Source organism: Camelus ferus, chromosome 1 (assembly GCF_009834535.1).
Source record: "Camelus ferus isolate YT-003-E chromosome 1, BCGSAC_Cfer_1.0, whole genome shotgun sequence".
In the NCBI taxonomy this organism is placed as follows: Eukaryota; Metazoa; Chordata; class Mammalia; order Artiodactyla; family Camelidae; genus Camelus; species Camelus ferus.
Genome location: NC_045696.1, coordinates 61,907,992 through 61,935,543, shown reverse-complemented (window position 1 = coordinate 61,935,543; position 27,552 = coordinate 61,907,992). Strand labels below are relative to the sequence as shown.

The following is a 27,552-nucleotide window of genomic DNA, read 5'->3' as shown; positions in this document are numbered from 1 at the left end:
GCGGGGCAGATTGTTGAGGGGCGAGAACCTTGGAAAACCCGTGGGCTGGGGGAATCAGGCCCCAGATACTCGGCACCTGACGCTCAGTAGCTGAGGATGCGCATTCAGGCCTATGTGTCGGGATCAAGAGACCTAAGGTTAGACTCGGCCCCCCGCCCCGCGCCGGCAGAGGCTCCAGCGGGGGGCGCCAAAGAGAAGGCCAAGGGCAGTCTGGTCAAGCCCAGGTGTCCAGTCCGCGGTGGGCGGGTGCACCCTAGGGGCGTGGACACCGCCAAGGCGCGCCCTGGCAGCACTTAAGTAGCTAAAAGCCAGTGCCAGGCAGGAAGGAGAGAGAAAGGCCCGGCTGCTGCTGACGCACTTGGACCCAGACCTAGACCCAACCCGAGCCCATCCCGGCCCCAGCTAGCTATAGACTGCGCCATGCGGGGCCCCAGCGCGGCTCTGTGGCTCTTCCTGGCTCTGCGCACTGGTGAGGCACCGCCGCCCAACCCTGGAAGCAGGAGCTCTCCCGCCTCCCGAGTGGGGTCCCAGGGGGCGGGAAAGTGTGTCCTGAGCCTGCGTCTCCCAGGAAAGGGGAAAGGCGCAGAAAGGCGCGAGGCGCGAAGAAGGACGGGGGAGGGAAATAGCACTGACCCTGGCAGACCTGTGTGTCTGGAGGGCTTCTTGGAGGAAGCGGCATTGAGCTGCACCTTGAGAAAACCTACCTTCTGACCCGCCAAGTAGAGGCGCGGGCAGAAGCGTGGAGGGGAGAGCCTTGGAGTGACGGGGGGAGGGGGGCGATGGGGGGGAGGGGCGTCGGGGGGCGGGGGGAGGTCCGGGAAGGGTAAACGCTCTTAATGGGAGTGGAAGCCCGAGGAAGGTTTGGGAGCCAGAGCGGCTCTACTTCTCCCGAGCCTCTGCGGGGAGGGACGCGGGAAAAGATCTGGAGAGACTGGAGGGGAGGAGGAGAGAGGAGCGGCCTGCCGGGCCGAATCACGGGAAGCCGTGCTTGGATAGAGGATGGGGCGCAGACTGAGTCTCCTCGCATCAGCACCCGCCGCTCGTACGGAAGTCAGGGCCCCGGACGCTGAGACTTGAGGCGGGACCTCGGGGAGCTGCTCTTAGGGATCGCGGGCAGAGGCTGCTAAAAGGATGGCTTCATGCCACCGCTCTGACCTCATCAATACAAAAAATGGATCCGCCACCCCGGTCTGAAGCCAGCAATTGCCAGGCCTAACAGGGTGCAGTCTTGGAGCACTGGAGAGGGCGAGGGCACTTCCACGTTCCAGGGTGCCCCCGGAGTTGGGGGAGGCAAAGCGGACGGGAGGGAGGCTGTTCTTGACCGTTGGGCTGGGGATGGGAAGCACAGGCTGCCTTGAGAGGGTTACCTGGCCCCTAGTGGGCGGAAACTGGGCCCAAAGCCACACGTTTCCCAAGAGCACAGGCCTCCCTGGCAGGGCTGGCTGGGCAGGATGAGTGATGGAAGAGCTCAGGTCTGCAAAGGCAGCAAACTCAGAAAATCCTTACCACTTCTGCTGGGCCTCCAGGCTGAGAACTCTCTGGGACTCTGACCTGGTCAGATCATGTGACCCCAATAGGGTCCCCACCACTGAGTACCTTGTGTCCTAACTCCTCCAGAGGTTTACTTACAATGCAAAAGGTGGTTTTCTCATCTGCACAGGCTCAGAGAGGTCAGTAAGTTGCCTGAAGTCACCAGCCAAAGGAGCAGGAAGTTGAACTCAACCGGCTGACTCCTCCACCTCCCCTTGTCAGGGGCCTGGCACTGTGTCCACAGAGGGTGGGTCTGCAGGGGGCGTAATCACAGATACTCCAAAGGGTGCCAGGCTCCTCAAGGGCAGACATAACCACTTCCCAGTCTCATGTCCCAGTTCATGGGGAGGGCCCAGGGGCACCACTGAGTGAGAGAACTCAGTCTAGCACTTTCTTGTTGGATGACACAAAAACCCAAGAGGGGCAAGAATTTGCCTAGTCACAGAGCCAGCAAGTGCTCCTTCCACCCACCAGGCTGTGCTCCAGGCCAGGGAGGGATGGGGGAAGCTTAGCTGCTACGCTGGGAGACCCTCCCTGAGGGCCAAGCTCTGAGCCACACCTTCTGCCCCTGGGAAGGGCAGGGAATACATGGTCCACACGCAGCTTTGCTGGTGAGGCAGTCCGTGACATCTCTTTGTGCCCCAGTACCTCCCAGTGAGAGGGCAGAGCTGTTGCAGAGAACTGGCTATACGTGCTGATGGGTCACACAGTGGACTGGGGCTGCAGGAGCTGGGCCTCACTGTCCCCTGTCCCCAGCGCTTGGCGGGATGGAGGTGCGGTGGTGCACCATCTCAGACCCAGAGCAGCAGAAATGCAGTGACATGAGCAAGGCCTTCCAGGAAGCCGGCATCCAGCCCTCCCTCCTGTGCGTCCAGGGAACCTCAGCTGACCACTGCATCCAGCTCATCTCGGTGAGTCCTCTCCCTTCCGCTCTGCCCAGACAAGAGGGCTCTGACTCAGGAGGGAGCGCACAACAGCCTCATTCACTGGGAGAGGCTCCGAGGTCCCCCTGCCAGGGCCTGGTGATAGGATCTCCTGAGTTTCCTTGGCAACAAGGGCCAGCTTGTTTCCTACCCAGGCGGGGGCCAGGCGCTGAGAGGCCCAGGGACGGCCCTGCTCAGGACGCCAGTGGGGAAAGGTGACTGAGAGGCAGTTTCCTTACACAGAGGGCCTCTACGTGGGGGACATGACCTGCCTCACCCAGGGGAGCACAGACAGCAGACCCCTCAGTGGCCCATGGCGGTTACTCACTCTGCCCTGGAGTTTTCCAGAACGGGGCATGTGTGGTTTCTGGGGCAGGAAGAGCTGGGCCAGCGGTCCTGGGTGGGTGAGTGGTGGGTGGGAGAGCTGTTCTGAGAGGCTGAGATCTGCTAAACTGGCACTGACGACATTAAGAGGCAGGACTCCAATATAAGACAAGGCATAGAGGGAAGTGTCAGGCGCAAGGGGACCTGGGTTTTCATTTCAGTGCAGCCCCTGATGTGCCCCCAAGAGCTAATCCAGAGTCTGTGTGGCCAAGGGCTTGTGCCAGGGTCCGCTATGAGGGTGGAAACCAACTATGTTGAAATACTGTTTTATCCATGGGCCCCATTTGTGTTTTAAAACAAAAAGGAAAACATTGACAAAGGCATTTGTAGGATTTAGTCTGCATCTTAAAGAGAAAAGCTAAGGAACAGGTTAGCAGTATAGGCAGGGGGCTGAGAAACAAGAAAGTCAGGGAGACTTTTCGTTTTGTGCTGATTTTTTAAAACTATGTATAGCTATTATGAGTCCTATAAAATTACTAATATTTTTTAAATAACATAATTCGAAAAACAAGGCAAGTCTTGGTCCTGGTCAGGGGAGACCTGTAGGCCTTGGCAGGGGAGGGGCCTGCGAGGCTGAGCCGGGATGGGGCTCCCGGGCCAGACGAAGAGGACCACGTGGACCTCCAGGGCTTTTCAAGGGGCCTTCAGAAGACTGGTTGGTGTCCCTGAGCTCCTGGCTGAGTGGGTCCTGGGGCCAGACTGTGCTGACCCACATGTTCTCAGCAGGCCCAGGAGGCTGATGCCATCACTCTGGATGGAGGAGCCATTTACGAGGCGGGGAAGGAGCACGGCCTGAAGCCCGTGGTGGGCGAAGTGTATGATCAAGGTCAGGGGGCCGAGTGGGAGTTGGGGTGGAAGGAGAGAGGAGGTCGCTCAGCAGTGTCCTTGCTGGGCCTGGCCCGACCCTGCAGCCCCCAAGCTGGTCAGTAGTCCTGTCCTCAGAGCATCCTGAAGCCCCAACCAAATAGATCCTCAGAGCCCCCTACGTCTCACTTGACACCCCCGCAGAGAGCCAGGGGTGCCGGAGACACAGAGGGCTGACTGCAGTCTGTTCTTCATCGTGGGGAGCCCAGCAGCCCCTAGCTGACATCCAGCAGCTCCCACCGAGCCTGTTGTAGTGCTGGGCACAATTGCTGGGGTGAACAAGGCATCAGTAATGCCCAGCTATCCGGGTACTTCCGTGGCCCTCTGTCAGAGGCAGCATGGAGTGGGGATGGGGCCGGGCAAGAAGTGGTGAGTAGGAGCTGCACAGCCCACAGACCGAGAAGGAAGCCCAGTTCTGCCCCTTCCTGTCATCTTCCATGACCTTGGACAACCTCCACTTCCTTGACCATAAAATCGGGATAGTGATCCCTGCCCCTTCACACAGATTAAAGGAGCCGGTCCGTGCGCACCTGACACATGGAATGTGCTTTGCCCCGGTCCTGCACCTCACACCAGGCATGCCTCTGGCCTAGTCTGCCCTTTGGCTCTCCCCCAGCACCTCTGCTTGTCCAATGCCTAGCACCTGTCACAGCCCAGCTCAGCTGTCACCTCCAAGCAGCTCCGCTGGGCCCTCCCACTGCTGCAAAAGGCCTCTGTTTCCTGCTTTCCAGAGAAATGACTCACTCCACAAGGTCCTGTCCCTTCTGTTTTCTTTGTCTTTACCACAGTGAGTCCCCTGAGGCAGACCTGGTCCTCATCTTTGCAGACTCTCAGTGCCAGGGACCCAGCACAGGGTCTCGCTTGGTCACTTGTTAAACTGATGGCAGTCAGATGACACAGAACACAGTCCAACCCTGCAAGCCAGCCAGCCTTTTCACTCAATGACCAGGAACAGCCCTGCCTTGTGGGCCCCAGAAATAGCTCTTCCTCTTTAATTGATTTAACACACTCATTGAGCACCTGCTGTGTGCCAGTCATGAGCATAGAGCAGAAAGCAGAGAACCTATTCCTGCCCTCAGAGAGCAGGAGTTACATAGTAAACAAACAAACACCCAAAACCGTAGTCATTAATGTGCTGGGAGCCGTGAAGGAAGTAAAGGCCATGAGGGAAGAGATACGGAGTGTGGGAGACCTGCTGAAACAGAGCAGACAGGAGGGCTTCTCTGGAGAGGCAACATTTAAATTGTGCTCTGAGAAGGGTCCCAGGTAAGAGGTTGGTGTGTTCGAGGAACTAGAAAGAAAAGGCACGATGGGGAGGCAGAGGGTGGAACCAGACGGGGCTGCTTAGATTGGCAGAGGCCAGGCTCAGGTGTGCAAGAAACACTGGCTTGGTTTTCTAGAACTCAGCTTTGTTCTGGTCATAGGCATCTCACAGCCACCAGGTAGTCGTGTGCATGTCTGTGTGTGTGATGAGTTGCCCTCTGGTCATCAGTCCCCATAGATGAGTCACCCAGGTCTTATCTGATGGCCCCTTCCAGGCAACATCTGGACCAGGGGAATCTTTTGCAAGGCTGTAGACCCCCACCTACCCACATGCACCCCATTCTGGGTCTGAGTGATTTGGGACCACACTGCTAGTATTTCTCGCTCTCTCTGTCTCTTTCTCTAGCTCTACTCCTCCACTCCTGCTCCAACACTGAGAAATCGCTTTTTCTAATATGGGGGAGGCCCCTGCCCTGCTCCCTACCGCCTCTCAACCACTCTTCTTCCATAACACAGTACTATTCCCTCAAATCCTCTAAGTTCTCCTTAGGGCCTATCCTTTTGGAAAACAAAAGACTTGCCAGCTACTTCTGCTTTGGTCTGACTACAGAGTTCCCTTGACAGGTGCAAATGTAGACCCAGCTGAGTGCGAGCTGGCTTGGGAAGGAAAAGGGAGAAATGAGTGAATGAATGAACACCTCAGCATAATACCTATCACGTAAGGCTGGAGGGGGCAGGGTCTTGTGGTAAGACGTGTGGATCACACCCATTTGCTCTCTCAGTAACTAGAACACCAGGCACACATGAACCCATGTACGCACATGCATCCATGCACAGGTGTGCACACGCACACATGCACACACACACACACACACACACACACCACGCGCGCGCGCACTCCTTTCTCCCACCGCCTTCCCCAGCAGGGTCCCAAGCCTCTCTTGTGGCTTCTCCCTTGCCCCCGTCACTCCACTCCTCTCCCTTCCTTCTAGAGGTCGGTACCTCCTATTATGCCGTCGCTGTGGTCAAGAGGGGCTCCCACGTGACCATCAACACCCTGAAAGGCGTGAAGTCCTGCCACACAGGCATCAACCGGACGGTGGGCTGGAATGTGCCCGTGGGCTACCTGGTAGACAGCGGCCGCCTCTCAGTGATGGGCTGTGACGTGCTCAAAGGTGAGGGCTTTGGCCACTCAGGGCTTCTCCTGCAGGGACTCTGCGTTTCCCTTCCTTCTTGAGCCACCCTCAGGGCTCCCCTTCATCTTGAGCCTCCTGTAAGGAACAGCACAGTCCCACCTACCCCCGGGGCCCTCCCGGAGGCCTCGGGGATGGCATCACTCCCTCCTGCCGAGCTGTTGCCACCATTTACATTTCTAGTTGGTTGGCTCCCTCTAGGCACTCAGCCCTCCCTCACTCATCCCAGGGCCCCAAAGCACAGCCAAGCCCAGGGCCCACCCACAGCTGGGAGGCGCCTCTCACCTGGTATAGACACAGTATAGGTTGCTATTTTTAGAAATGTGTCCTTGGCTTTACGGGGTCAGAAACTGTTTTTTCAGGACCGAAGGGGCCTGGCCAGGGGCCCTCGTTCTGGCAGCCTGGGCAGAAGCATTGCTTCTCATGCTCTGGCCTTCTTTTTCCAGTCACCCACTGGCCACCCAGCTGTGTTAGTCTGAGGAGGTCCCTGACACATGCCAACCACATTCTCGAACTGCCCTCTTGGGATCATACCACACCTCGAATAGGGTTTGGGGTATCCCCATATCCCCTGTCCCTGAGTGTGCTGCCTTCTGGTCTGCTCCTCAAGCAGGCTTTGCTGTGGATACATGGGGGTTTAAACCCAGGCTCAGTATGACCTGCCCTCAGATAGATTACTCTACACATTAAACTTCAGTTTCCTCCTCTGTAACATGGGAAAATTAACACTGACTACAATGCTGTGGCACTGGGAAGACTGAGATAATTCACACGATGTCCTTGCACAATGCATGGCACCAGGTGTGTGCTCACTGCAGGAAGTGGTTGCTATTATGAGCTCAACTTCCATCCTTCTTGGTGGGCACCTCACTGTGGTGTGACCACATGCATGCTATCCCCACGTGCATACACGCGTCCACATGGATACTCTGCCCCATACAGCACCACCCACAAGAGCCTGGAAGCCATATCCTCTCAGATGGCAACCAGGTGTGTGAGATTTCTCAGTCACTTGGCACATTTACAAATATCTACTTCCCTGTGAGGATACAAAAAGACCAAGAAAGGAGCCCTGGAAGAGCTGTTCAGCTGAGCACGATGCAGCTGGCTTACGAGTAGGGCCAGCATCTAGCTCCCACTACGTGGCACTCAGGTGTCCTCGGGCATAGGATAAATATTTGCCAAGAGAGTGGTTTCCCTCTCCTCCCTGTGTTTTGAGAAGTGACGTCTGTCAAATTAGCTATACTCTTTAAGTAATCATTTCCCCACTTCCATTGATTACACATTACTGATTTTGAAATGAAACCCTCACTGAGAACAGTATCTGGTTCATAGTTGTCCTATGTGGCCATTTTGGGGTAAATGTGTCATTCCCCTGAGCCATTTTAAAATAACAACAGTCTTTCTCAAGGCCCACACTTTTGTGGCCCCAGTTTGGGAATCACTGATCAGATCCAGTTCCCCGTTTTTGCTCAGACTGAAGCGTGGAGAGTTTAGTTGAGTCCCTGGGGAGCCCAGCCCCCCTGACTCCAGTGGCCTGAGCCCTCCCCGGGGCACCTGGAGGGGACCCGACTTTGTGCACTTGACTTCCTTCTGCCTTTTTCTGCAGCTGTCAGCGACTATTTTGGGGGCAGCTGTGTCCCTGGGGCAGGAGAAACCAGTCACTCCCAGTCCCTCTGCCGCCTCTGCCGGGGCAACGCCGCTGGGGAAGGGGTGTGTGACAAGAGCCCCCTGGAGAGATACTACGACTACAGCGGGGCCTTCCGGTGAGAGGGGCGCGGTCAAGGCTGCAGAGCTGGGGAAAAACACCTCGGCACAGAGAGGGCCCCTGGGAGGGGTGGCGGTGTTGGCTGCAGCTCATCAAAGCACCCTTTATATAGTTCATGTGCCTGGTTAGTTTAAAAACCTCAAACTGGAATATGCCAGACAGGATCTGCTCATAAAATCAACATGTTTGGTATATTTAGAGAGGTGAGGGCTCAGAGAGAAGAAAATGGCAAAAACAGCCCGTTGCCGCTCCCATTCTCCATTCTGGTGTCTGTGAGAGCAGGGAGGGCGCTGGGGTGGGCCAGAGGCTTGACGGTCAGGGCTGGCCTCTCTCTGCCCTGTTCAGGCTGGCCCTTTAGATCAGCCCTGAATGGAGCCAACAGAGCCACTGTGGCTGGTGGTGCCCTTCCTTCTGTCCACAGAGGAGGAAACGTGCTTGGTGGGGCTGAGTCCCTCTAACTGCCCTGGCCGCAGTGTTTCCACCTGGAACCGGAGAGTGTGCTGTTGCCCCACGCTGCAGGGTGTGATCTGGGGAAATGCAGTTTGGGGCACAGACAGAACAGCAGTCCTCAGTCCTCTCGCCCACCCGGCCTCTACTGGTGTTGTCCCCCCAGTCCATTCCCACTTGTTTGCCGGCTGTGGGGACCCAGGCTGCCCCTTTGCCCTGAACTGCCTCCCTCACTGGGAGTCACAGACAGAGGATCCTTAAAAGTCCTGGTCCCTTCCACAAAGGGTTTTTGCTGTGGCATGAGAAGGTCTAGTCCAACTCCATGCTGCAGGATAGAGTCATCTTCAAAACACCCTAAGCATTAAGGGTGCTGATGAAGCAACCGCCGTATGAGCACCGGCCCCGAGCCCTGCTGTGCAGAATCTACACAGATTATACAGGATGTCTCCCTACCGGGAGCTGCTTTCCCACTCCCACTTTACAGGCGATAGAGGATGGGAAGGCTCCACAACTTGCAAAAGCCCCACAGCAACAAATTGGGGAGTTAGAACCCAGGATTCCATGACTGTGAACCCTGTGCCCCTTGTAACGCCCCGGGGTCCAGGCCAGACCTCCAGGCTCACTGGTTCCTCCTGCGCAGGTGCCTGGCGGAAGGGGCCGGGGACGTGGCCTTTGTGAAGCACAGCACGGTGCTGGAGAACACAGACGGTGAGTGGTGGGGCTGGCCCCAGGTCTCAGGCCGGGTAATGTTCTCTGAAGGAAAGAAAGAGGTGGTGGAGCTCAGCGGCTCTGCGGTGTGAGCGGCCCTGCCCCTGCTCTGATATGTATCTGGCACTGGGTTCCATTTTCCATGTGAAGACTGGGTTCTGCTTTTTAAAAAAAGTTTGCAAACCTCTGCACTAGCTCTCATCTGTCTTCCGCTCTGCATTTGCTCCTGTTCCTGAAGAAGCCACCCCTTATCCCTGGACGAGGACTTACTAAAGATGGGTTGGTGTTAGGGACTGATCCATTATATTGTTGTCATTTATAAATTTGTAGATTTTGAAATAATGAACTTCAGAAAAGTTGCAAGAATAATTCAAAGAACTCCCATTTATTCGTTACCCCAATTCCAGCTTTTAGCGTTTGCCACGTGGAATTGATCATTCTTTCTACGTGTGTGTCTTTCCTAACAATTTGAGAATATGTTTGCCCACGTCACACCCTTTAAAAGACTTTAGTGTGTGTCTCCTAATAACAAAGTGATGTGGACTTCACCACAATACAGTTTCCTAATTCATCAAATGTAACATCGACAATATCTAACCCACAGTCCATATTCCAGATTCACTAATTTCCCCAGTGCTGTCCTTTGTAGCAGTTTTATCAGGCCAGACCTTATCTATCAACACACATTTTTGCCTGGGAGTAGCAAAAATGGTTAGAAAATAGAATAGAAAAAAGGACATGGAGGAAATATACCAAAATACTAATGGCTGGAGTTGTGGGTGAAGCTTTGGGGATTTACTCTCTTCTTTCATTCTGGCTGATTCTGTCAGGGTTTGTTTTCACCATGGCCCCCTGACCCCTGTCCTCTGCTCAGAGCTAAATTTAGTGCCAGATGGCAGTGGTGAACTCCTGATACATTCCTCTTCCTCATCCGAGTTGTTGTCTCTTTAGTTTCCTGTAACTTTGAACAGTCTCTCAATCTTCTTTGTGTTGACACTGACATTTTTGAAGAGTCAGGCCAGTTATTTTACAGACTAATTAGGATTTGCCAAAGAATCCTTTTTTTTTTTTTTGAAGTATAATTTTTATACGGCAAAATGCACTCCTTTCGAACTGCTGTTCTATGAGTTTTGCCAAAAGCATGCAGTTGTATAACCACCACCACAATTGAGACAGTAACCATAACAGACCTTTCACCCCAAAAGTTTCTTCATGCCCCATTCTGGTCAGTCCTTTCTGACCCCCTCTCTGGTGACCACAGTCAGACTTCTGTCTCTCCAGTTTTGCCTGTTCTATAATGTCTGATCATTTTTTTTTAAATCATTATCTCTTTTTGTTGTTGTCAGTCTTTCCCTTTAAATCAGAAGGTCCACCATGTAACCTGGCATTCATGAAGGCAAACAACATGCACTAGATTTGAGAAAACAACTGATCTGAAAAAGGAGGACATAGGATTGTCTCCAGAGCAGGACAATCTTATAAAAATAGATGGCCAAGACTTGGGCCCCAAGATGAGTCAAGCAAATCAGAATTTGGAAGGTGGAGAAACAATTAGGGATGTATTGGGTTAAAATCAGCTCTTAAAATTTTGATGGATAATTGAAAAAAATCTAATGAAGTAATTTTTTAAAGAGTATCTTCCTACAAAAAGATTGGTAAGAGCTAAAGTATGGAATTGACATAAATGTGCAAAAGTAGTGATGTAATATGGCTTTAATTGTCCCTAGTGATGGAAAACAGGAGTGGCAGATTGAAACCTAATGATGCATTTGTCTCAGGGGAAGGCCAAATGATCCCCCAGAGTTCTATACAAAGGCTTTACAGCAGTTTAAAAATAGAGGAAAGTTGGGGAGTGGGGAGAGAATGACACTGAGTAATTGTTGAGAATGCTATAAATTATCATGCAGTCATTAAAAATGACCTTTATGGAGTTTTCCAAACTATTACTCTCTTGGTTTTTGGGTTTTGTTTTTAAATAGCTTCGGAACGAATAGAATGTTCATGATCCCACAAATGATCTTTTCCCCTCCTATTTTCTAGCAGAGGTTTATCCTCCTCATTTTAAAATTTAAAAGTCATTAAAATATTGTTATGTAGGACCATCTGTGGTATATTTTATTGCATGAGTTACAATCCTTAAAATTAGTCTCCTTAGTATTCCTATTTGGTGTCAGTATTCACTCTTTCAAATAAATCTTATTTTTTTTATCATAAATGAGTTTTATAGAAAATTTCCAGTAATGTGGGAAAATATTTTTAAATCAGTGAAGAAAAAGCAAAATTGCCTATCATGTACGTCCTTAACAATATTAAAAATGGTTAGAAAATAGAATAGAAAAAAGGACATGGAGGAGGAGGGGGATATAGCTCAGTGGTAGAGCACATGCATGAGGTCCTGGGTTCAATCCCCAGAACCTCTATTAAAAAAAACTTTTTTTAATAATAAATTAAAAAAAGAAAAAAAAGGGCACGGAGGAAATATACCAAAACATTAATAGCTGGAGTTGTGGGTGAAGCTTTGGAGATTTACTCTCTTCTCTCTGTGCCACCGTTCTGGTCGATTCTGTCAGGGTTTGTTTTCAACATGGCTCCCTGTTCCTTGCCCTCTGCTCAGAGCTAAATTTAGTGCCAGATGGCAGGGGTGAACTCCTGATACATTCCTCTCTCTCATCCTAAGCGTCTCTTTCTTCCTTTTTTTATCTTTAACGAGCAGTTATGTTTATATGTTATATTATTGTTAGATATCTCAAATCCATTTTATTAGTAGAAATTGGTGAGAAATAGAAAACGTAAGTAAACAGACACAACCTACAGAGACACTGTAGGGTGCAACCACCAGTGTGGTTCTGGTTCTTGTCTGCTGGTGTGGTTCTGGGCTCTTACTTCCTGGTGTAGTTCTGATTCTCACCTCCTGATGTGGTTCTGATTCTCACCTCCCATAAGAGTTTCTTTTCACTGTGGGTCTGATGCCCATAACACCTCAGGCTCTCCCCAGGCTCCCTCTCAAGGGCCCTCCCTGACACCCTCCCCAAACCCCTCCCAGGACAAGCGTTGGCTCATCACAGGATTCCCATCTTCCCAGGGAAAACCCTTGCCTCCTGGGGCCAGGCACTGCTGTCAAAAGACTTCGAGCTGCTGTGCCGGGATGGCAGCCGGGCTGATGTCACTGAATGGAGGCGATGCCACCTGGCTCGTGTGCCTGCTCATGCCGTGGTGGTCCGGGCCGACACAGATGGGGGCCTCATCTTCCGGCTGCTCAACGAAGGCCAGGTGAGTTCAGGGCACCCCACACAGCTTCTTGGGGTGTTGCTGGACCTTCTTGTCATTCACCAGTATGGAAGCTCAGAGCCAGAGCCTCCTGGGGCTTAGCCAGCCAGACCAGGAGGGGCAGGACCCAGAGACCCTCCCCTGGGTATCCAGGCCACTGGGGTGTTCAACCTCAGGCCAAGAGTGTGAAGCAGAGACCCACTATGCCGGCTGGCAGTGAGGAGGACTGGCCAGAGCGGGGAGACCAGGGGACCCACGCACCCCTCAGAGAAAGCTCCTGGTACTTGTGGCTCTTAAAACCAAAACCAGAACATATGAGCAAATAAACAAAATGGCAAAACCAATAAATGCCAAAGTACACCATTAAATGTGGTAAATAATGTTTTCCTGAAGCCACTGCTTACAAGAGCAGCAAGTTTCTGACTGTGAGCCACATCAGCTTTACTTTTGCGCATCTGAACCACCAATGCTCAGCCCTGTTGCTTGTGCTCAGTACCATCACACACCTGGGCCATGAGCCATGTGTTCAGTCAGCTAAGTGTGACAAAGCAGAATGCACTGGTGAAGCACAGGGGACCCAGGAGGGAGGTGGAGCCTCACTTGGTCCTCAGAGTGGGTGACAGCCTGAGGGCGCAAGAAGAAGGAAGTGGTGGCTGAACTGGGAGGAAAGGATGCCTCTGGGCAGCATCTTACCAGCCCTCATCCCTACCCCTTGACACACAGCTTCTGTTCAGCCATGAGGGCAGCAGCTTCCAAATGTTCAGCTCTGAAGCCTATGGCCAGAAGAACCTGCTGTTCAAAGACGCCACCTCCGAGCTAGTGCCCATTGCCACGCAGACCTACGAGGCATGGCTGGGCCGCGAGTACCTGCATGCCATGAAGGGTCTCCTCTGTGACCCCAACCGTAAGTCCACCTGTCTCTTCTCCCACTGGCCCCAGCCTGACCGTAGCCATGGCCAGCCTTTCTGGAGAGGTGGCCAGAGAAGGACACTCACCGCAGGAGGTGTGTGTGCCTCTTGGCCTCCCTGAGAACCTGTCGATCCCGCCTCCCTGCCTCTAGGGGTTGGGGAGTAAGCATCTCTGGAGTTGCATAGCCTGCTGTACCCTGGAAGCCCCATCTGCTCCAGGGGGTGAAATCCAGGCCCTCCAGGTCTGTCTTGGGAAGGGTCTCCTCGCCCCTCCACACAGAAGTTGTCAAGCCCTGTAATCCTCCATCACTGTGCCTCACTCCTCCCAAAAGGCCTCGCTCCTCCCATCACACCTCCTTCTTCTCACCATGCCTCGCTCCTCCTCCCCACCGCTTGGCTAGGGCCTTGCCTCCGGCATTCTCTGCCCTGGACCCTTACAGGAGTCTACAAATGGCTGCCTGCCTCCAGCCCTAACCTCCGTATTCCTCCGCCTACAGTCAGGAAAATGGTGTGCCACATCTAAGTTAGATACATGACCGCCATGATTTTCCTCACAGCCCCATGAAAGAGGTCGCTTGTCCCCTTCCTGTGTAAGGAAACAAGGTCAGACGGTGAAATAACCAGGGAATGGGCCAGAATTTCCTTGGGTCTGACTCTGAGCTCTTCCTGCTGAGGGACAGCCCCTGAAGCAGGCCAATGTGGAGGTGACCACGTGCTCACACCCACACAGGGCTGCCCCACTACCTGCGCTGGTGTGTGCTGTCCACGCCCGAGATCCAGAAGTGTGGAGACATGGCTGTGGCCTTCAGCCGGCAGAGGCTCAAGCCGGAGATCCAGTGTGTGTCAGCTGAGTCCCCCCAGCACTGCATAGAGGAGATCCAGGTGGGAGCCAACTCCAGAGGGGCATAGTGGGCCAGGTGGGCAGGTGGGGCAATGCCTGCGATAGTCCTTACTGACCCTCCCTCTGTCCCACCTGGTCTGGAGGATACAGAGGAGGAGAAGGTCTCCTGTGACAATTCCCATAGAGAAAGGGAAGGAGGAAGTTGCTGCAGGAAGGAGCTACCCTGCCTGTGGGCAGGGCAGAGGGGGTCTGTTTCCCCTGAGGGAGCTCAGGGACTCCTCCCCACTGAGCAGGTGGGCCCCAAGAAGAAGGAGTGTGAGACTGACACAGCTTGGCACTGATGACCCTGTGGCCTTGGGCAAGCCCCTTCCCCTTTCTCAGTCTCAGTTTCTCTGTACACAATAGAGAGTGGGCTCGGATCATCATTTATTAAACTGCAACCCAGTCAAAAATACATTTTACATCAATCACAGCCTAGTACACAAAAACTTTTCTTTCAGATATAAATATGTAAAAATATATATCACTTACGTAGAGATACAAAACAAAACAATACTTACCCTTACTAAGTACAATGTGTGCTGATAATTTCTGTTGTATTCTCTCCTAGTCTTTTTTTTTTTTTAATCTTGTCATGGACCATTAAATTGATTAAGCATCCATTAATATGCCTGCCACCTGTAATTAAAAGCACTGGCCCTGGGCTCTGAGGCCCATTCAGCTCTGTTCTGTTTTGCTTCTCCAACTAGAGACTGAGGCCAGGACTCGGAGCCAGCTCCAAGGCCCTGCAGTCAAGGATGACATCCTTCTGTGGTCACAGGTGTCCCTCCTGTTTTTTTAAGAGCAACTAGCTGGGGCCTGATGGTGAGGAGCTTTTTTCAGGGTAGTCCCCTAGTGTAGACCAAGCCAGAGCCCCTCAGACATGTCCACGCTGCCCCAGCTAGGCAACACCCTAACTTGAGGTGAGTGGACAGGAATAACAGGGGGCCAGGATCGTGATCTCATAAGCACACACTTCCTGTGTACCTCACACTGTGCTAAGCCTTCACGTGGGTTACCTTAGTTAATCCACCCAATAGCATTATGGGGTGGGAATGATTACTATCAGATGTGGAAACTGGGGCCAGGAGAGGATGAAGAATAACTTGCCCAAGGTCACCCAGCTCAAGGGGCAGGGAGCCTGTCTCAACCTCATGGTGCTGCGGGCGGAGGAGTTCAGCTGGAATCAAGGAGACTTAGGGGTGGGAACTCTTCATTTCCTGATGCTGGGCAGGCTGTCCTGTGAAGGAGTGGTTGGTTCCAGGAGCCTCAGAGCAGGGAGAGATGCAGGGAGTGAAGTTTCAGCTCTCTCCAGGCAAGATCCTTCTCTCCATCTGAGCTCACATCACAGAGGGCCAAGGGGCTGGCCAAGGGCCTGTGGGGAGACAAGTGGATTTCAAGGTTTCCTGAGAACCCCAGCAAAAGGCTCAGAGATCCTCAGTTCTAACTCCTAAGGCTCTTGGAGATGGTGTCCAGTGTAGCTCTAACGTGTTTCGTGCCTGGCCACGGTGACCCAGGCAACAGAGGATCATCTGGCCCAGCCCCTGGGTTGTGGGTCCAAAGTGTGAGTTCTTCCCTGACATCACAGTGGGTAGGAGGGAAGGCCTCCAGAGACATAACCTCCAGGCTCAAAACATCAGGGCCACTGCCTAGTATTCTATCATCAGAACTTCATGCCTCTGGCCCTGAATCGTGTGGGGCACTTTCCTGGGGTACAAGTGTCTCCTCTCTCCCCGGGCCCTACCTCCTTCCCTTGGGGTTTGTCATACTACTACGGCTAGATTATCAGTTAACCCTTTTACAGGGTCCATGGGGCTACCTGTCCAGAGGCTTCAGAATGGACAAGTAGGGGTGGGGTACAGGTGACCTGGAAGGCTCTAGAGGGTCTGAAGGAAGAGGATTCTGGGCATCTCCTGCTGCCTCCTGAGGCAAGACTTCGTCCATCAGCCCTGGAACCTCCTCCCACAGACCCGGAGACTGCCACCTTCTCAGACCCGGCTCTTCATCCATCCACACACACATTTGAGAAATGTGTATTGTATCCATGATGTGTGCCAGCCCTTGGCCAGGTGTAGGGGTGCAGTACAGTGCCCCAGACCTCTGAGGCTGGCAGTCCATGGGGAGACCCACACCGAGAACTAGAGCAGGCCCCATTCTGGGTTCTGCTCAGAACAGGGCCTGGCAACAGGAGACCTTCAGAAAACATTTGTTGAAAGATTGAAAGACACCCATGAATGGGAGTGCTGATGGTGGTTTGTTTCAAGTCTGTGTTCCTCCAAGCACCTCTCTTGCCCACACATCTTCACAAGGAGAGAAAGGAGCAGGATGGGGTAGGATGGGGTTCCCACTGGAAGGGAGCCTGAGGCCAAAGTCCCCTGAGAGACCCTGCCTGGGGCCCTCTCTAGCCCAACTGCTCTTTCTGTCCCCCTGCAGGCTGGCCAAATTGACGCTGTGACCCTGAGGGGCGAGGACATCTACACAGCGGGGAAGACGTACGGCCTGATTCCGGCAGCCGGGGAGCACTATGCCCGTAAGTGCAGGTGCCCGCCGCCTGTATCGCTGGGAGGTGGTTGATATTTTTATATTTATAAAAACTTCTCCCTCAGAGTCTCTCTCCCTTGGTGTCTGTCACAGGCAAACCCCTCCACGCACAATGTGCATACCCAGTCACCGGAAAGTTTGGTAAACTTTCTGCAAAGGGTCAGAGAGTAAACACTTCAGGCTTTTCAGGCCACATACAGACTCTGCTGCATGTTGTTCTTTCTTCTTTTTTTCTTAGCAACACTTTGAAAATATAAAAATTATTTTTAGCTTGCAACCCAGGCTGTACAAAAACAGGCTAAAGTTGTTAGCTGAGCCCTGGATTAGGGAGCCTCCTCTGCCTCCTCCATCCCACCCGTGTGGCTCATGGAAGGTGTCCCTGGTACCCTCCTTCCTGTCAGCTCATGTACACCTTCCCAGCAGCTTGGGCCAGTGGCTTGGTGCTCTGTCCTCTTGAGTGGTGACCTCAGGTTCCCTCCACTTGGATGTGAAAACTCTCTCCACTTAGGGAAAGTGCTTCTGCAGCCTCAGCTGTGCCTCCACTGTTTTCCCAGGAGGTGAGAAAAATACCACCTGATTGTAAGGGACGAAATCCCTCTGTGTGAGGACTGTTGGAGGGTGGTGTTGAGACACAGAATGCTGAAAAGTGGAGCCCCACAGGCTGCTTATCCGCAATGTGGGGACATGTAGGGGTCCTGCTGCTGGATGTGCCTGCTAAACACCTACCCGGCCCTCGGACCCGGGCGCTCCTGAGCCCCGGCAACCAGGGCCGACACTGTCGGGACCAGGACCACAGCACTGACCAGCAACAGGAGAGAAGATTTGAGGGAAGAAGGGCTCTGTCAGGATCTGGCCCTGGCTCTTGCCCTACCAAGGCCAGGCGAGCACAGATGAGGGGCTTCACTGGTGTCCCCTCCCCCAGCGGAAGACAGGAGCAACTCGTACTTCGTGGTGGCCGTGGTGAAGCGGAACAGCTCCTACGCCTTCACGCTGGACGAGCTGCGGGGCAAGCGCTCCTGCCACCCGGCCTTCGGCAACCCCACTGGCTGGGACATCCCCGTGGGCGCCCTCGTGCAGAAAGGCTTCATCCGGCCCAGGCACTGTGATGTCCTCACAGGTACACCCTCCACAGACACACAGATGTGCAAACTTCTTTGGGGTTGGCTGGGGTCAGGGCCAGCTCTGAGGGTCGGGGTCCTCTCCCAGCAGGACCCGACAGAAGGCAGCCCCAGAGAGGTTTCCTCTTCCTCCTTCACATGTCCCTTACGCTTGGGAAGGTTAGGGAATATTCTTGGCCACAATCGTGACAGTCATGGGTGTCTAGTTCTGTGGAGGCTGCCAGTGTCCCTGCCCACTCACTGAGAGTGGAATAGTTCCAGTGGGCACAGGGAGAAAGGCAAGTGCATTGGCTCTGGGCCTGGCAGTATCACTGTCCAGACATGGGCTGTCCCCCTGGATATCTAGGGGACCTTGCTGGAAAGAGGCCAGCCCTCTGTGTAAGTGCTGAAGAAGACACGTTTACCAAGCACCCACCATATGCCATAGCAGGGCCATCTCTGGGTGTTAAATCATGCACATTCATGGTGAAAGGAAGGCTGCACACACACCGCTGTCCTGGCTGGCACCTCAGGAAGAAAAAAACACATTTTTTCTAACCACCTACACGAGCACATGTAAGGTGTTAGGGTTGGCTGCTCTCACTTCCAGACAGCTGGGCAGTTACCCTGACTGGAACAGAAGAGATTATGAAGTAGTGAGTTCCCTGTCCCTGAGGGAGTTCAAGGCAAGGCTGGGAGAACACTTACCAGAGGTTGTCAGTGGGGTTCCTATATCTAGACAACCTCTGCATTCCCCCCATCCCTGTGATCCTCACAGGAGGAGACGTGCCGCTCTGAGCTGGGTGGGCAGTGGAGCAGATGGGTGGCCTTGAGCCATTGAGCCAGGCAGTGGGCATATCCGTAGGGGAGCAGCCCACCCATCTCCTCCCTGGCTGCCCTTTCTGCTGCCAGCCCCTTAACACAGCCCTTCCCCTCCACCCCAGCGGTGAGTGAGTTCTTCAGCGCCAGCTGTGTGCCTGTGAACAACCCCAAGAACTACCCATCCTCGCTGTGTGCTCTCTGTGTGGGGGATGAGCAGGGCCGCAACAAGTGTGTGGGCAACAGCCAGGAGAGGTACTACGGCTACAGTGGTGCTTTCAGGTACTCGATGGGCCAGGCAGGTGGGCCTGGGGCCGGGTGCAGGGGTGGGACCCTTCTGCCAACACCTGCCTTGGCTTCTTGTGTGGCAGGTGCCTGGTTGAGAATGCAGGGGACGTCGCTTTTGTCAAGCACACGACCTGTCTTCGACAACACAAATGGTATGTGACAGGGCTGGGGCCAGAGCAGGGCCAGATTCTGGCGGGGCTGTTCCCCAACTCCAACACAATCCAGGCACTGGATGTGGCTGGGATTGCGGGCCAAGCAGCAGCTGAGAGATGCTGAGCCTAGAAGGCTCTGCCCCTTGGGCATCCTGGGGGCCCCAAGGGCCAAATGTTAAGAACAGATCCCAGGCCACATATTCAGGTGCACAGGTCACATACGGTCTTTACTGGTCTGGAATCCAAATCCCCATTCCACAAAATAGTAGAAACTCAGTCAATTTAAAGAGACCCCTCCAAGGGTATTTATGTGGCACCAAGGTGTGTGGGTGGCAGGGGACTCTTTCCACAGGGTCATCAGTTCACATCAGCATCTGATCTTTTACCCGAGCAGGTCAATGCCACGAACAGGGAAATCACTCTGCAGCCCCAAGCCCGCATAAGGCACAGCACACCCCCATTCACATCATACAGGCGATTTTTAATCTGGAGTCACTTTCCTGGGCTCCACCTGGGAAGAAGAGCTGAGGAACTCTGCTCCAGGACCTCTACACCCCCTCTTGAGGTCCTATGGAGTGCAGCCCCTTACCATGCATCCCTCCCCTCCCAGTCCTGTTCTCCTTCCTCAGGGAATCTGTCGGTTTTAAAGACTGGAAGCTGTTTCCCTTCTTATTGTTTGCATTTTCTATATACCCTGGCTACACCCCAGGCTTTGAAACCCCAAACGCTGGCGGCTCAGTCTTCTCCACTCTGTCTTAACCCATCCCTTCCCAGAAACTCAGGGCAGAAAGGAATAAGGCCGGAAGAGGAGGAGGAGATTGGTGGTGAGGGAAAGCAAGACATGCAGGGAGAAAACATCACATCAATCAGTATTTCAAAACTCAGATCCCATCCTACCTACGAAGGTCACCGAGGCTGTAGAACAGTTACCCCAACAGAGTTCCAGGCCCTGTTGCCACAACCTTTATCCCCTGCCAACCTTCCACCAAGAACATTGGGGATCTTCCCCCAGGAGTAAGGAGCTGTGTGCTCCTGCAGGAGCTATGAGCCCTGCCTGATCCCAGCCTTGTGCCCTCTGTGGTCCTGGAATGAGGGTCAGGGGAAGAGGCAGGGCTGGAGACACCTTTGAGAGGTTCACTTGCAGGCAACCACCTAGGGCCACTCAAATTTTTTTTATGTCTGCTAGTAGGCCCACCTGGAGTTCCTTCTGGAAATAGGAAGAGCAGATACTAAGTGAATGAATGAAGGCACAAAAATAACGTGATTACCAAGAACAGTGTGTTTCCCAGGGAGCCTTTGAACTACCCACCTGCTTCAGAATCACTGGGTTGCTAGTTTAAAATGCAGACTCCTGGGACCCCCCTAGATCTACATGACAAGAATCTTTGCAAGGAGGGGCCTTTGAAACTTCCTCTTACAGATCAACATGTGATATTATACTCCCTCTGCTTTGAGAAGTTCAGCCATTAGGGGAGAAGGTCAACCACCACCTTCAGGAACCCATCCCACCCTCAGGCCTGAGACCTATTAACACACAAATGGAGTTCTTTGCCTGGGAGTGATTAAGAGCTTCAGTTTCTCCACCTGTAAAATGGGAGCCATCATACCTGCCTGCAGTGCTTGTAAACTGTTACATAGTGGATACTTATTTCCTATGAATAACATTGTTAGCCCAGCTGGGTTCTCTCACCCTGGCAATAGAGCGGAGCAATTGAAGAATGGAAAGGGGTTGGGGAGCTGGCCAGATATCACCACCTCTGCCCAGTTGAGGATTTGGGGGTCCTGGAGGAGAGCACCGTCTCTCTATTCCTTCCTCCCTCCCTGCCTCTCCCTCTGCTCCATCCCCTCAGGCCACAATGCTGAGCCCTGGGCTGCTGAGCTCAGGTTGGAGGACTATGAGCTCCTGTGTCCCAATGGGGCCCGGGCCGAGGTGTCCCAGTTCGCAGCCTGCAACCTGGCACAGATACCGTCCCATGCCGTCATGGTCCGGCCAGACACCAACATCTTCACTGTGTATGGACTGCTGGACAAGGCCCAGGTGAGCCAGGGCAGGGGCTACCTCACTATGGGGAGGGCGACAGAGGTGGGCCAAGCCCACGGGATGCCTCAGTTTACCTGGAGCAGACCTCAGGAGAAGCTGAGGAAGCCTGAGGGGAAATTCTGTGATTTTCACTTAGCCAGGGCCATGCCTCCAACCACTATCCCCTTGGTTGGTCTCCTACATCATTAATTTTCCTTTCCCAGTTGGACTATTCTCATCAACATACAAACATGTTATTTCTACCATCTTGTAAAAACAAATGAACCCTCCTGCTTGGCCATAACCCCACTCCCCTTTACAGCAAAACTCCTTCAAAGAGCTGTCTCTACTCTGGGGTCATCAGTTCCTCTCCTCTGGTCTCTCTCTTAAGGATGGATACTATAGATGGGCCTCACCAGGACCATGAAACTGTCCTGGTCAAGGTCACAGTGACCCATGTTGCTAAATCCAGTGGCTGTTTCGCAGCCTGCCTCTCCCTGACCTCTCAGCAGCATTGGCTGCAGCTCCCTCTTCCTGAAGTTCACCTCCCTCCTGGAAGCAGTTTCCCCCTTGGCTCCCAGAGCCGCACACTGTCCTGGCTCTCCTCCTGCCTCTCTGGGCACTCCTCCCAGTCTCCTTTGCTGGTTCTTCCTCCTTTCCTGGGCCAGTAACCACTGGAGTGCCCTGGGGTGCAATCCTAAATCCTCTCCTCTGTCAGCACCTACACCCCTGCTGATCTCATCCAGCCCCAGGTCATTAACTGCTGTCTACACACTGATGCCTCCTAAATGTACATCTTCAGCCCTGCTTCAGACCCACCCTTCAGACTCACACTTGCATCTTTAACAACTGCCTGCTTGAAATTTTGACCGATATTTCTAAGGCCTCTCCAACTGAACAAATCTATCTTGGACTCCTCTTTCTCCTCCATCTCCCCCACTTCAGGGAACAGCAGCTTTAGCCTTTCCATTTCCTCAGGAATCAGCTCGGGCTCGTCTTCCTCTCATGCTCTATTTCCAGTCCATCAGCAAATCCTATTGGTCACACTTTTAAACACATCTACAGTTTGAACTCAGGCTGTCTGACAACATAGCCCCTGGTTCCCAACCTCCCCCTCTACCCACCCTCAACCTGATGTAGGCTGAAGTTGACCTTTCCCTCCACCCATAAAGCACTGCAGATTTGCAGAGCCAGTTGGCTCTCCAGGCCAGTTTCTAAAAGTTGAAATTATGTTTACTCTCATGTTCCCACGTGGAGTCCCTCTGTCCCAGGAGTTCTTGACTCTGGGTCCCTGGGTTCCCCAGGGATCCCCAAACCCTCCAAAGTGATATGGGAGAAGAACCCTGTGTGGTTGTGTACTTTTCTGGAGGGAAGACTCAGAGTTTTCATTAGCTCCTCAAGAGGATTCATGAGTCGCCCCAGAGAGATTAATAGCCACCTTACTCTTTCTTTCCCCCTTGGTCAGTATTGAAAAGCTGACACAGTCATTTGTCCCTGTGCTCTGGATGTCCTTTATGTATTTATAATTTCTCACGCCCCTTCTGGTCTTTTTACTGGCTCTCTCAGGGTGGAGCCAGAGCACACCTATCCTGAGGACCCTCCACAGGGAAGAGAATAGCTCTTGCAAGAATGTCTTGCGCACTAGCTGAGTGGGTTAATAAAGGATATTCAACTCGTCTAGGACTTTCTTAGTACTAGTGACAGAACAAAAGGCTCTCTTATGAAATCATTTTGGTTTGGAGTAAAGGACACCTGTAAGACAGAGTGAGGAAGCCTGGTAGAAAAGGCTGCCTAATGCTGGGCAGGCCTAGCAAAGCCCTCAGTAATCTCATCCACATCATCTCTTATTTACAGGTCTTTCTTCATGTAAGTCTCAGGCTTCAGTTCTGTATCCAAGAGCTAGTTTGGTGTGATATTTCTGAGTGGCTGTCATACAGTGGTGGCTATGGTCATCTCTTACTCCAAATCCCCTTTGGTGACAGAGGTCAATGAGTTGTCAACCTTATGATTTCCAAGCAGAGTCTTGGCACCTGACTTTCCTTGCGCCTTGGTTCACGGTGTGTAAAGCAGTTAATGGCAAGTGGCACCTGGGTGACCATTTGTGAGCCCAGATGCAAAGCAGTTCTGCTGTGTGCTTCCAGGACCTGTTTGGAGATGACCACAATAAGAATGGGTTCAAAATGTTCGACTCCTCCAACTATCATGGCCAGGACCTGCTTTTCAAGGATGCTACCATCCGGGCAGTGCCTGTGGGAGAGAAAACCACGTACCATGACTGGCTGGGCCAGGACTATGTGGCGGCTCTGGAAGGGATGCTGTCTCAGCAGTGCTCTGGCACAGGTAGGGCAGGTGCAAGAGCCCTGGACAGGCGGGTCCACACCCTACAGAGGAAGAGTGGGCACATTCCCCAGGCATCATTCGGAACCCTTCACCCAAAACCTTTAGTAAACTGAAGGGCACTCTGGGTCTTTGCAAATGATCAAGGTAAATTGTCCTGGGAGGGTCTGAACAATTATAGCAGAAACACTGGCTGTGGAACCCAGACAGACCTGGATAATGAATATAAGTGCTAAAAATAATCGTTCAAAGAGGATTCAGGCAACTGCATAAATATACATGTACTGTCATTTTGAAAGGAATGAATATGTAAAGAAATCAGGAGAAAGAAAAATTGTAATGGGATAGCAAGAGGGAGCCTGGAGAGAGGTTAGTACACAGAAATATGCTCCACCTAGTCCTGCACACAAGTGCCAGCCAGCCACAAACTCGACTCTCCAAGCTTCAAGCGAGGCCTTAACTGCATTTGTTCAATCCCACAGGGGTCACTGCCTCCAGGGTGTTCCCACTCCTGCTGCTTCTCCCACTGGCCCTCGCTGTCGGCCTCCTCCAGCCCTCCCTCTGAAGCAAGCCTCGCCCTCCCTGGGGATGGAAACCTGTTCAGAAATCTCTCTAAATAAGGCTGTTCTTCTCAGTAAATCTGGTTAACACTGCTCAGAGGGAAACGTGTGATGGGAGACGAAGCGTGAGAAACCATAGACCTCCTTAGGGCTGCGATTCTGACACTGAAGTTTCAGTGATTCCTTCCAAGTGGAATAAAGATGACTGTGACTGTTAAAGAAAAATCCCCCAACTGGACTGAGCAGGTCTCTCCTGCTGGAACCCAGCCTCTGCCTCCCAGGCACCACCTGTCCCTCTGCTACCTGAGGTGGTGCGCTGGCCAGCCTCCCAGTCACACCCCACCCACAGGCTGGCATAGCCGCTTCCCTGCAGATCTGCAGGCTCCCACCACATGGATCCTCACCAGGCTTGGGTTTGGAAAAGACCGTTACCAAGGAAACAGTCTGAACCCGAGCTTCCCACACGGCCCTCTCAGCTGGAGCTTGTCCTGCGGAGCCACCCAGGGGGCCTGGTGAGATGACAGGCCAGCCGGCCCTTCCTTGCTGGTTCCCACCTCCCCCTCTGGAGAATGGACAACGCACCCAGCACCTCCCCTCAGCCCCCGCTCCGTCTGTCCTCTGGACTCCCTGTGTCGGCCTTTCTCCAGAGGACACTGAGCTGCCCACTGAGGCGTCGCCATATGAGACTGGAGCCAGGCCCCCAAGTATGCGAAGCTTCTGGGCCCATGAAGCCCTTTGTCCTTGTCTTCTGCAGCTTGGCGTGGTGCAGACCACTGGACCCCTGATTGTGCCGGGCTGGGAAGGACAGGGAGGCCAGGGCTGGACCCTAGGAATGAAGCCCTCAAGGGCTCCTCAGACAAAGGAAATGCATCTCAGAATTTTTACAAGGCAGGGGGCTTGATGCAGGATTGAGGGTCTAAAATCTTGTCTGTGGTAAGAAGAGCAGGCCTCAGAACTGGACTTGCTCTGTGTGCCCTGCCCTGTGGTGAATTCAGCTGCACCGGGCTCTTTTCTGGAGTTAAGCCCAGTCAGCAGGAATGCCCACTCCTGCGTTTCCTCCTCTTAGGCTTCATCTCAGATCATCCCCTTCTACCCCGGTGTGATGTCCACCACTCTGGAGCTACTCTTGTACCTCTAGCTGCAGGAGTTGCCTCCGGACTGAAGAGTTTGGCCTCCAGGGCTGCCCAGTGGTGTCCAGCCCATGAAGCAGGAGGTGGCGAAGGTCTCTAAGTCAGCACAGGCCCTCTGAAGAGCTAGAAATGGGGATTTGCCTTTCTCTTTGTCAGAGATGCCACAGGCTGGGTGGGGTGCTGAAGGGAGCCCCATCTCCCCAAGTGTGAGCACGGGGTCTCCTCACCCAGCCCTGTACTGCCTGGGCCTGAGGACCACTCACTCCAGAGGAAGAGTCCCTCCTTCCCCTCCCCTGCAAGTCAGCAGAAAGTGCCTGGAGAGGGTCTCCATCATTACCACAGTTGTCTGAGAAGCCAGAAAAAGTTTCCAGAACTGCCAGCTCTTACTCTGAGATTTGGTCTCTGAAAAAAGTGAAAAGAAAGAGAAGAAACAGGAGCAAGCCACCCTCGTCAGCAGACTGGGAGCCGCGTGGGCCTGGAGCTATTTGCATCTCAGTCTGCGGGGGCCTTGGGGACGCTGATGACAGGCTGGTTCCCAGTGCTTCGCCCCCACCTGTGGGCGTTGGATCCCTTCCATCCTCGGTGGGGAAGGAGGCCACTGGCAGTGTCCTGGCCATAGTCAGACACCATCCTGAGGAGTCCTGGCCTCAGCCCCCACTGTGAGGGGCCAGAAGGAGCCAGCCTCAGCTACCAAGTTTGTACCCTCTTCACTGGAGGAGCCAACAAGTCTTCTCTGACCTGATGATTGTTTGATTTTTTTAAGGGAGATTTGTGCAGTAAGAAGTATACTTCTGTGTGGCCACCGTGGGCCAGTGTGCTGCCCAGGGTGTGACACTGTACTGTGAACCTACCAAGGGTGTGACCTGTGTGAGTGCTGTGTGATGTTTAATTGTCAGGTGACAGCAGAAGGCCACCCCTGTGTTAGTGTTAATGAAGGATGTTGGTTTGTTTTTCAAATAAAGCCAAACAACCCTGCACCAGGATAGAAACCTGATAGAAACCTGCTGCTGCTAATTGATTTTTTCTTCTTAGGTGGTCAGAGGCCTACATGCCTCAGGCCACCCTTCTGCCACCCAGAATGGTAGATGCCACTCAGAGCCAGAGTCAGGAAACAGTCTGTGCCTCCAGCCAGTGAGGCCCCCAACTCCCTTTTCCAATCTGGCCGGTTCTCTGGCCCGTGCAGGGCCTCAGCCATCCCAGCACATTCTAGCCACCTTGATCCCCTCGGCCTCTTAGGTGTCTTCTCCTCTGGGGATGGGATACAGAGGAGGATGCAGACTTCCTCACCATCCCGCCAACCCTATGTCTCCAAAGTAAGTCGCCCACATCCTTTCTTTGGCAAGTTGGCTTCTAACTCACTGGAAGAAGGAAAGGAGGGGTCAGGTCCACGCAGTGGGAGCTCTCTGAAGTGTGGTGGGCGGGCTGGGCTTGGCTGGTGTCCTGCTCTCGCTCAGGGAGTGGAGGTTCTCTGTGTTCCCCTCTCCCATGGCTCCTGCCCTTCATTCTGCCCCAAGGCCTCCCTTGCTCCCTGCAGGGTCTCGGAGCAGGGTCTCTTGCTCACCACAGCACCCCATCACCATGAAGCTGGGAACCCTGATAACCTGGCAGCGGAAGTTGATGACATTGTCTCAGCACCACATGGCTCAGTTTGAGCCAATCAGCTCTGCTGGTGCTGCACCTGCCCTCCTTAAACCTTCGGGAGAGTTACTTAACATCTGAGCCACATCTTCTCATCTAAAAATTAAGCAGAATAATAATACCAACCTAGTGAGACTGTGGTGAAGATCGGGTTATACTGTATGTAAAACACTTAGCACTGTTCTTAGTGCCCAACAGGTGCAGGAAGACACTGGCTATTACCACTGCTGTTACTCTCAGAGCTTTATTGTTCGGCTTAATTTGGGTTCCAGGTTCCTGGGAGAGAGCATCTTCCTGACCTAATGTGGGTCAGGTGAGTCCTCCTGTGACAATCAGCGCAGGCCATCAGCGGGACCTAGAGCTGAAACTTGGCCACTGAGGCCCCAGAGAAAGAGATGAAAGCATCATGAGTCAGGCAGCCACCCAGCGGATGTAGGTGATAGTGGACATTCACTGAGCAAATATTTATTAATGCTTACTGTTAATATTCCTAGAACTGGGCAAGAGGGACCTTGGTGTTAGGTTTTGTGCTTTAGAACAGTGCTTTTCCAACCTTGATGTGCACCTGAATCCCCTGGGGATCTTGTTAGATTGCTGGTTCTGATTCAGTAGGTCTGAAGTAAGGCTGCCGTTCTAACCAGCTCCCAGGTGGTGCCTGTGCTGCCAGTCCAAGGACCACATTTTGAGAAGCGAGCCCTCGGAGGCCTCTGCTGGAGCTCTTCTCTGACCACAGCAACCCCACAGTGGGAGGAGCTGCGAGGAAAAGGGACCTGTTCACCCGAAGCCCATACCCCATCTTTTAGACCATGCTCCTGGAATTCTTATCTCAAGCAGT

The 27,552-nt window shown here is 53.2% G+C and overlaps 1 protein-coding gene across 1 annotated transcript; it reads left to right on the top strand.

Annotated features, from left to right (window-relative positions):
* The first annotated feature begins 304 nt into the window (after nucleotides 1-304).
* On the top strand, nucleotides 305-26,079 carry MELTF (melanotransferrin). Its single transcript, XM_006178972.3, is given in 17 exon segments — nucleotides 305-469; nucleotides 2,287-2,441; nucleotides 3,564-3,663; nucleotides 5,957-6,139; nucleotides 7,767-7,923; nucleotides 9,013-9,080; nucleotides 12,163-12,350; nucleotides 13,071-13,251; nucleotides 13,986-14,137; nucleotides 16,569-16,665; nucleotides 17,599-17,793; nucleotides 18,718-18,874; nucleotides 18,964-19,012; nucleotides 19,014-19,032; nucleotides 20,883-21,070; nucleotides 23,194-23,392; nucleotides 23,872-26,079. Coding segments are annotated over 17 exon segments (2,220 nt in total). The 5' UTR covers nucleotides 305-420; the 3' UTR covers nucleotides 23,955-26,079.
* Nucleotides 26,080-27,552: the final 1,473 nt, after the last annotated feature.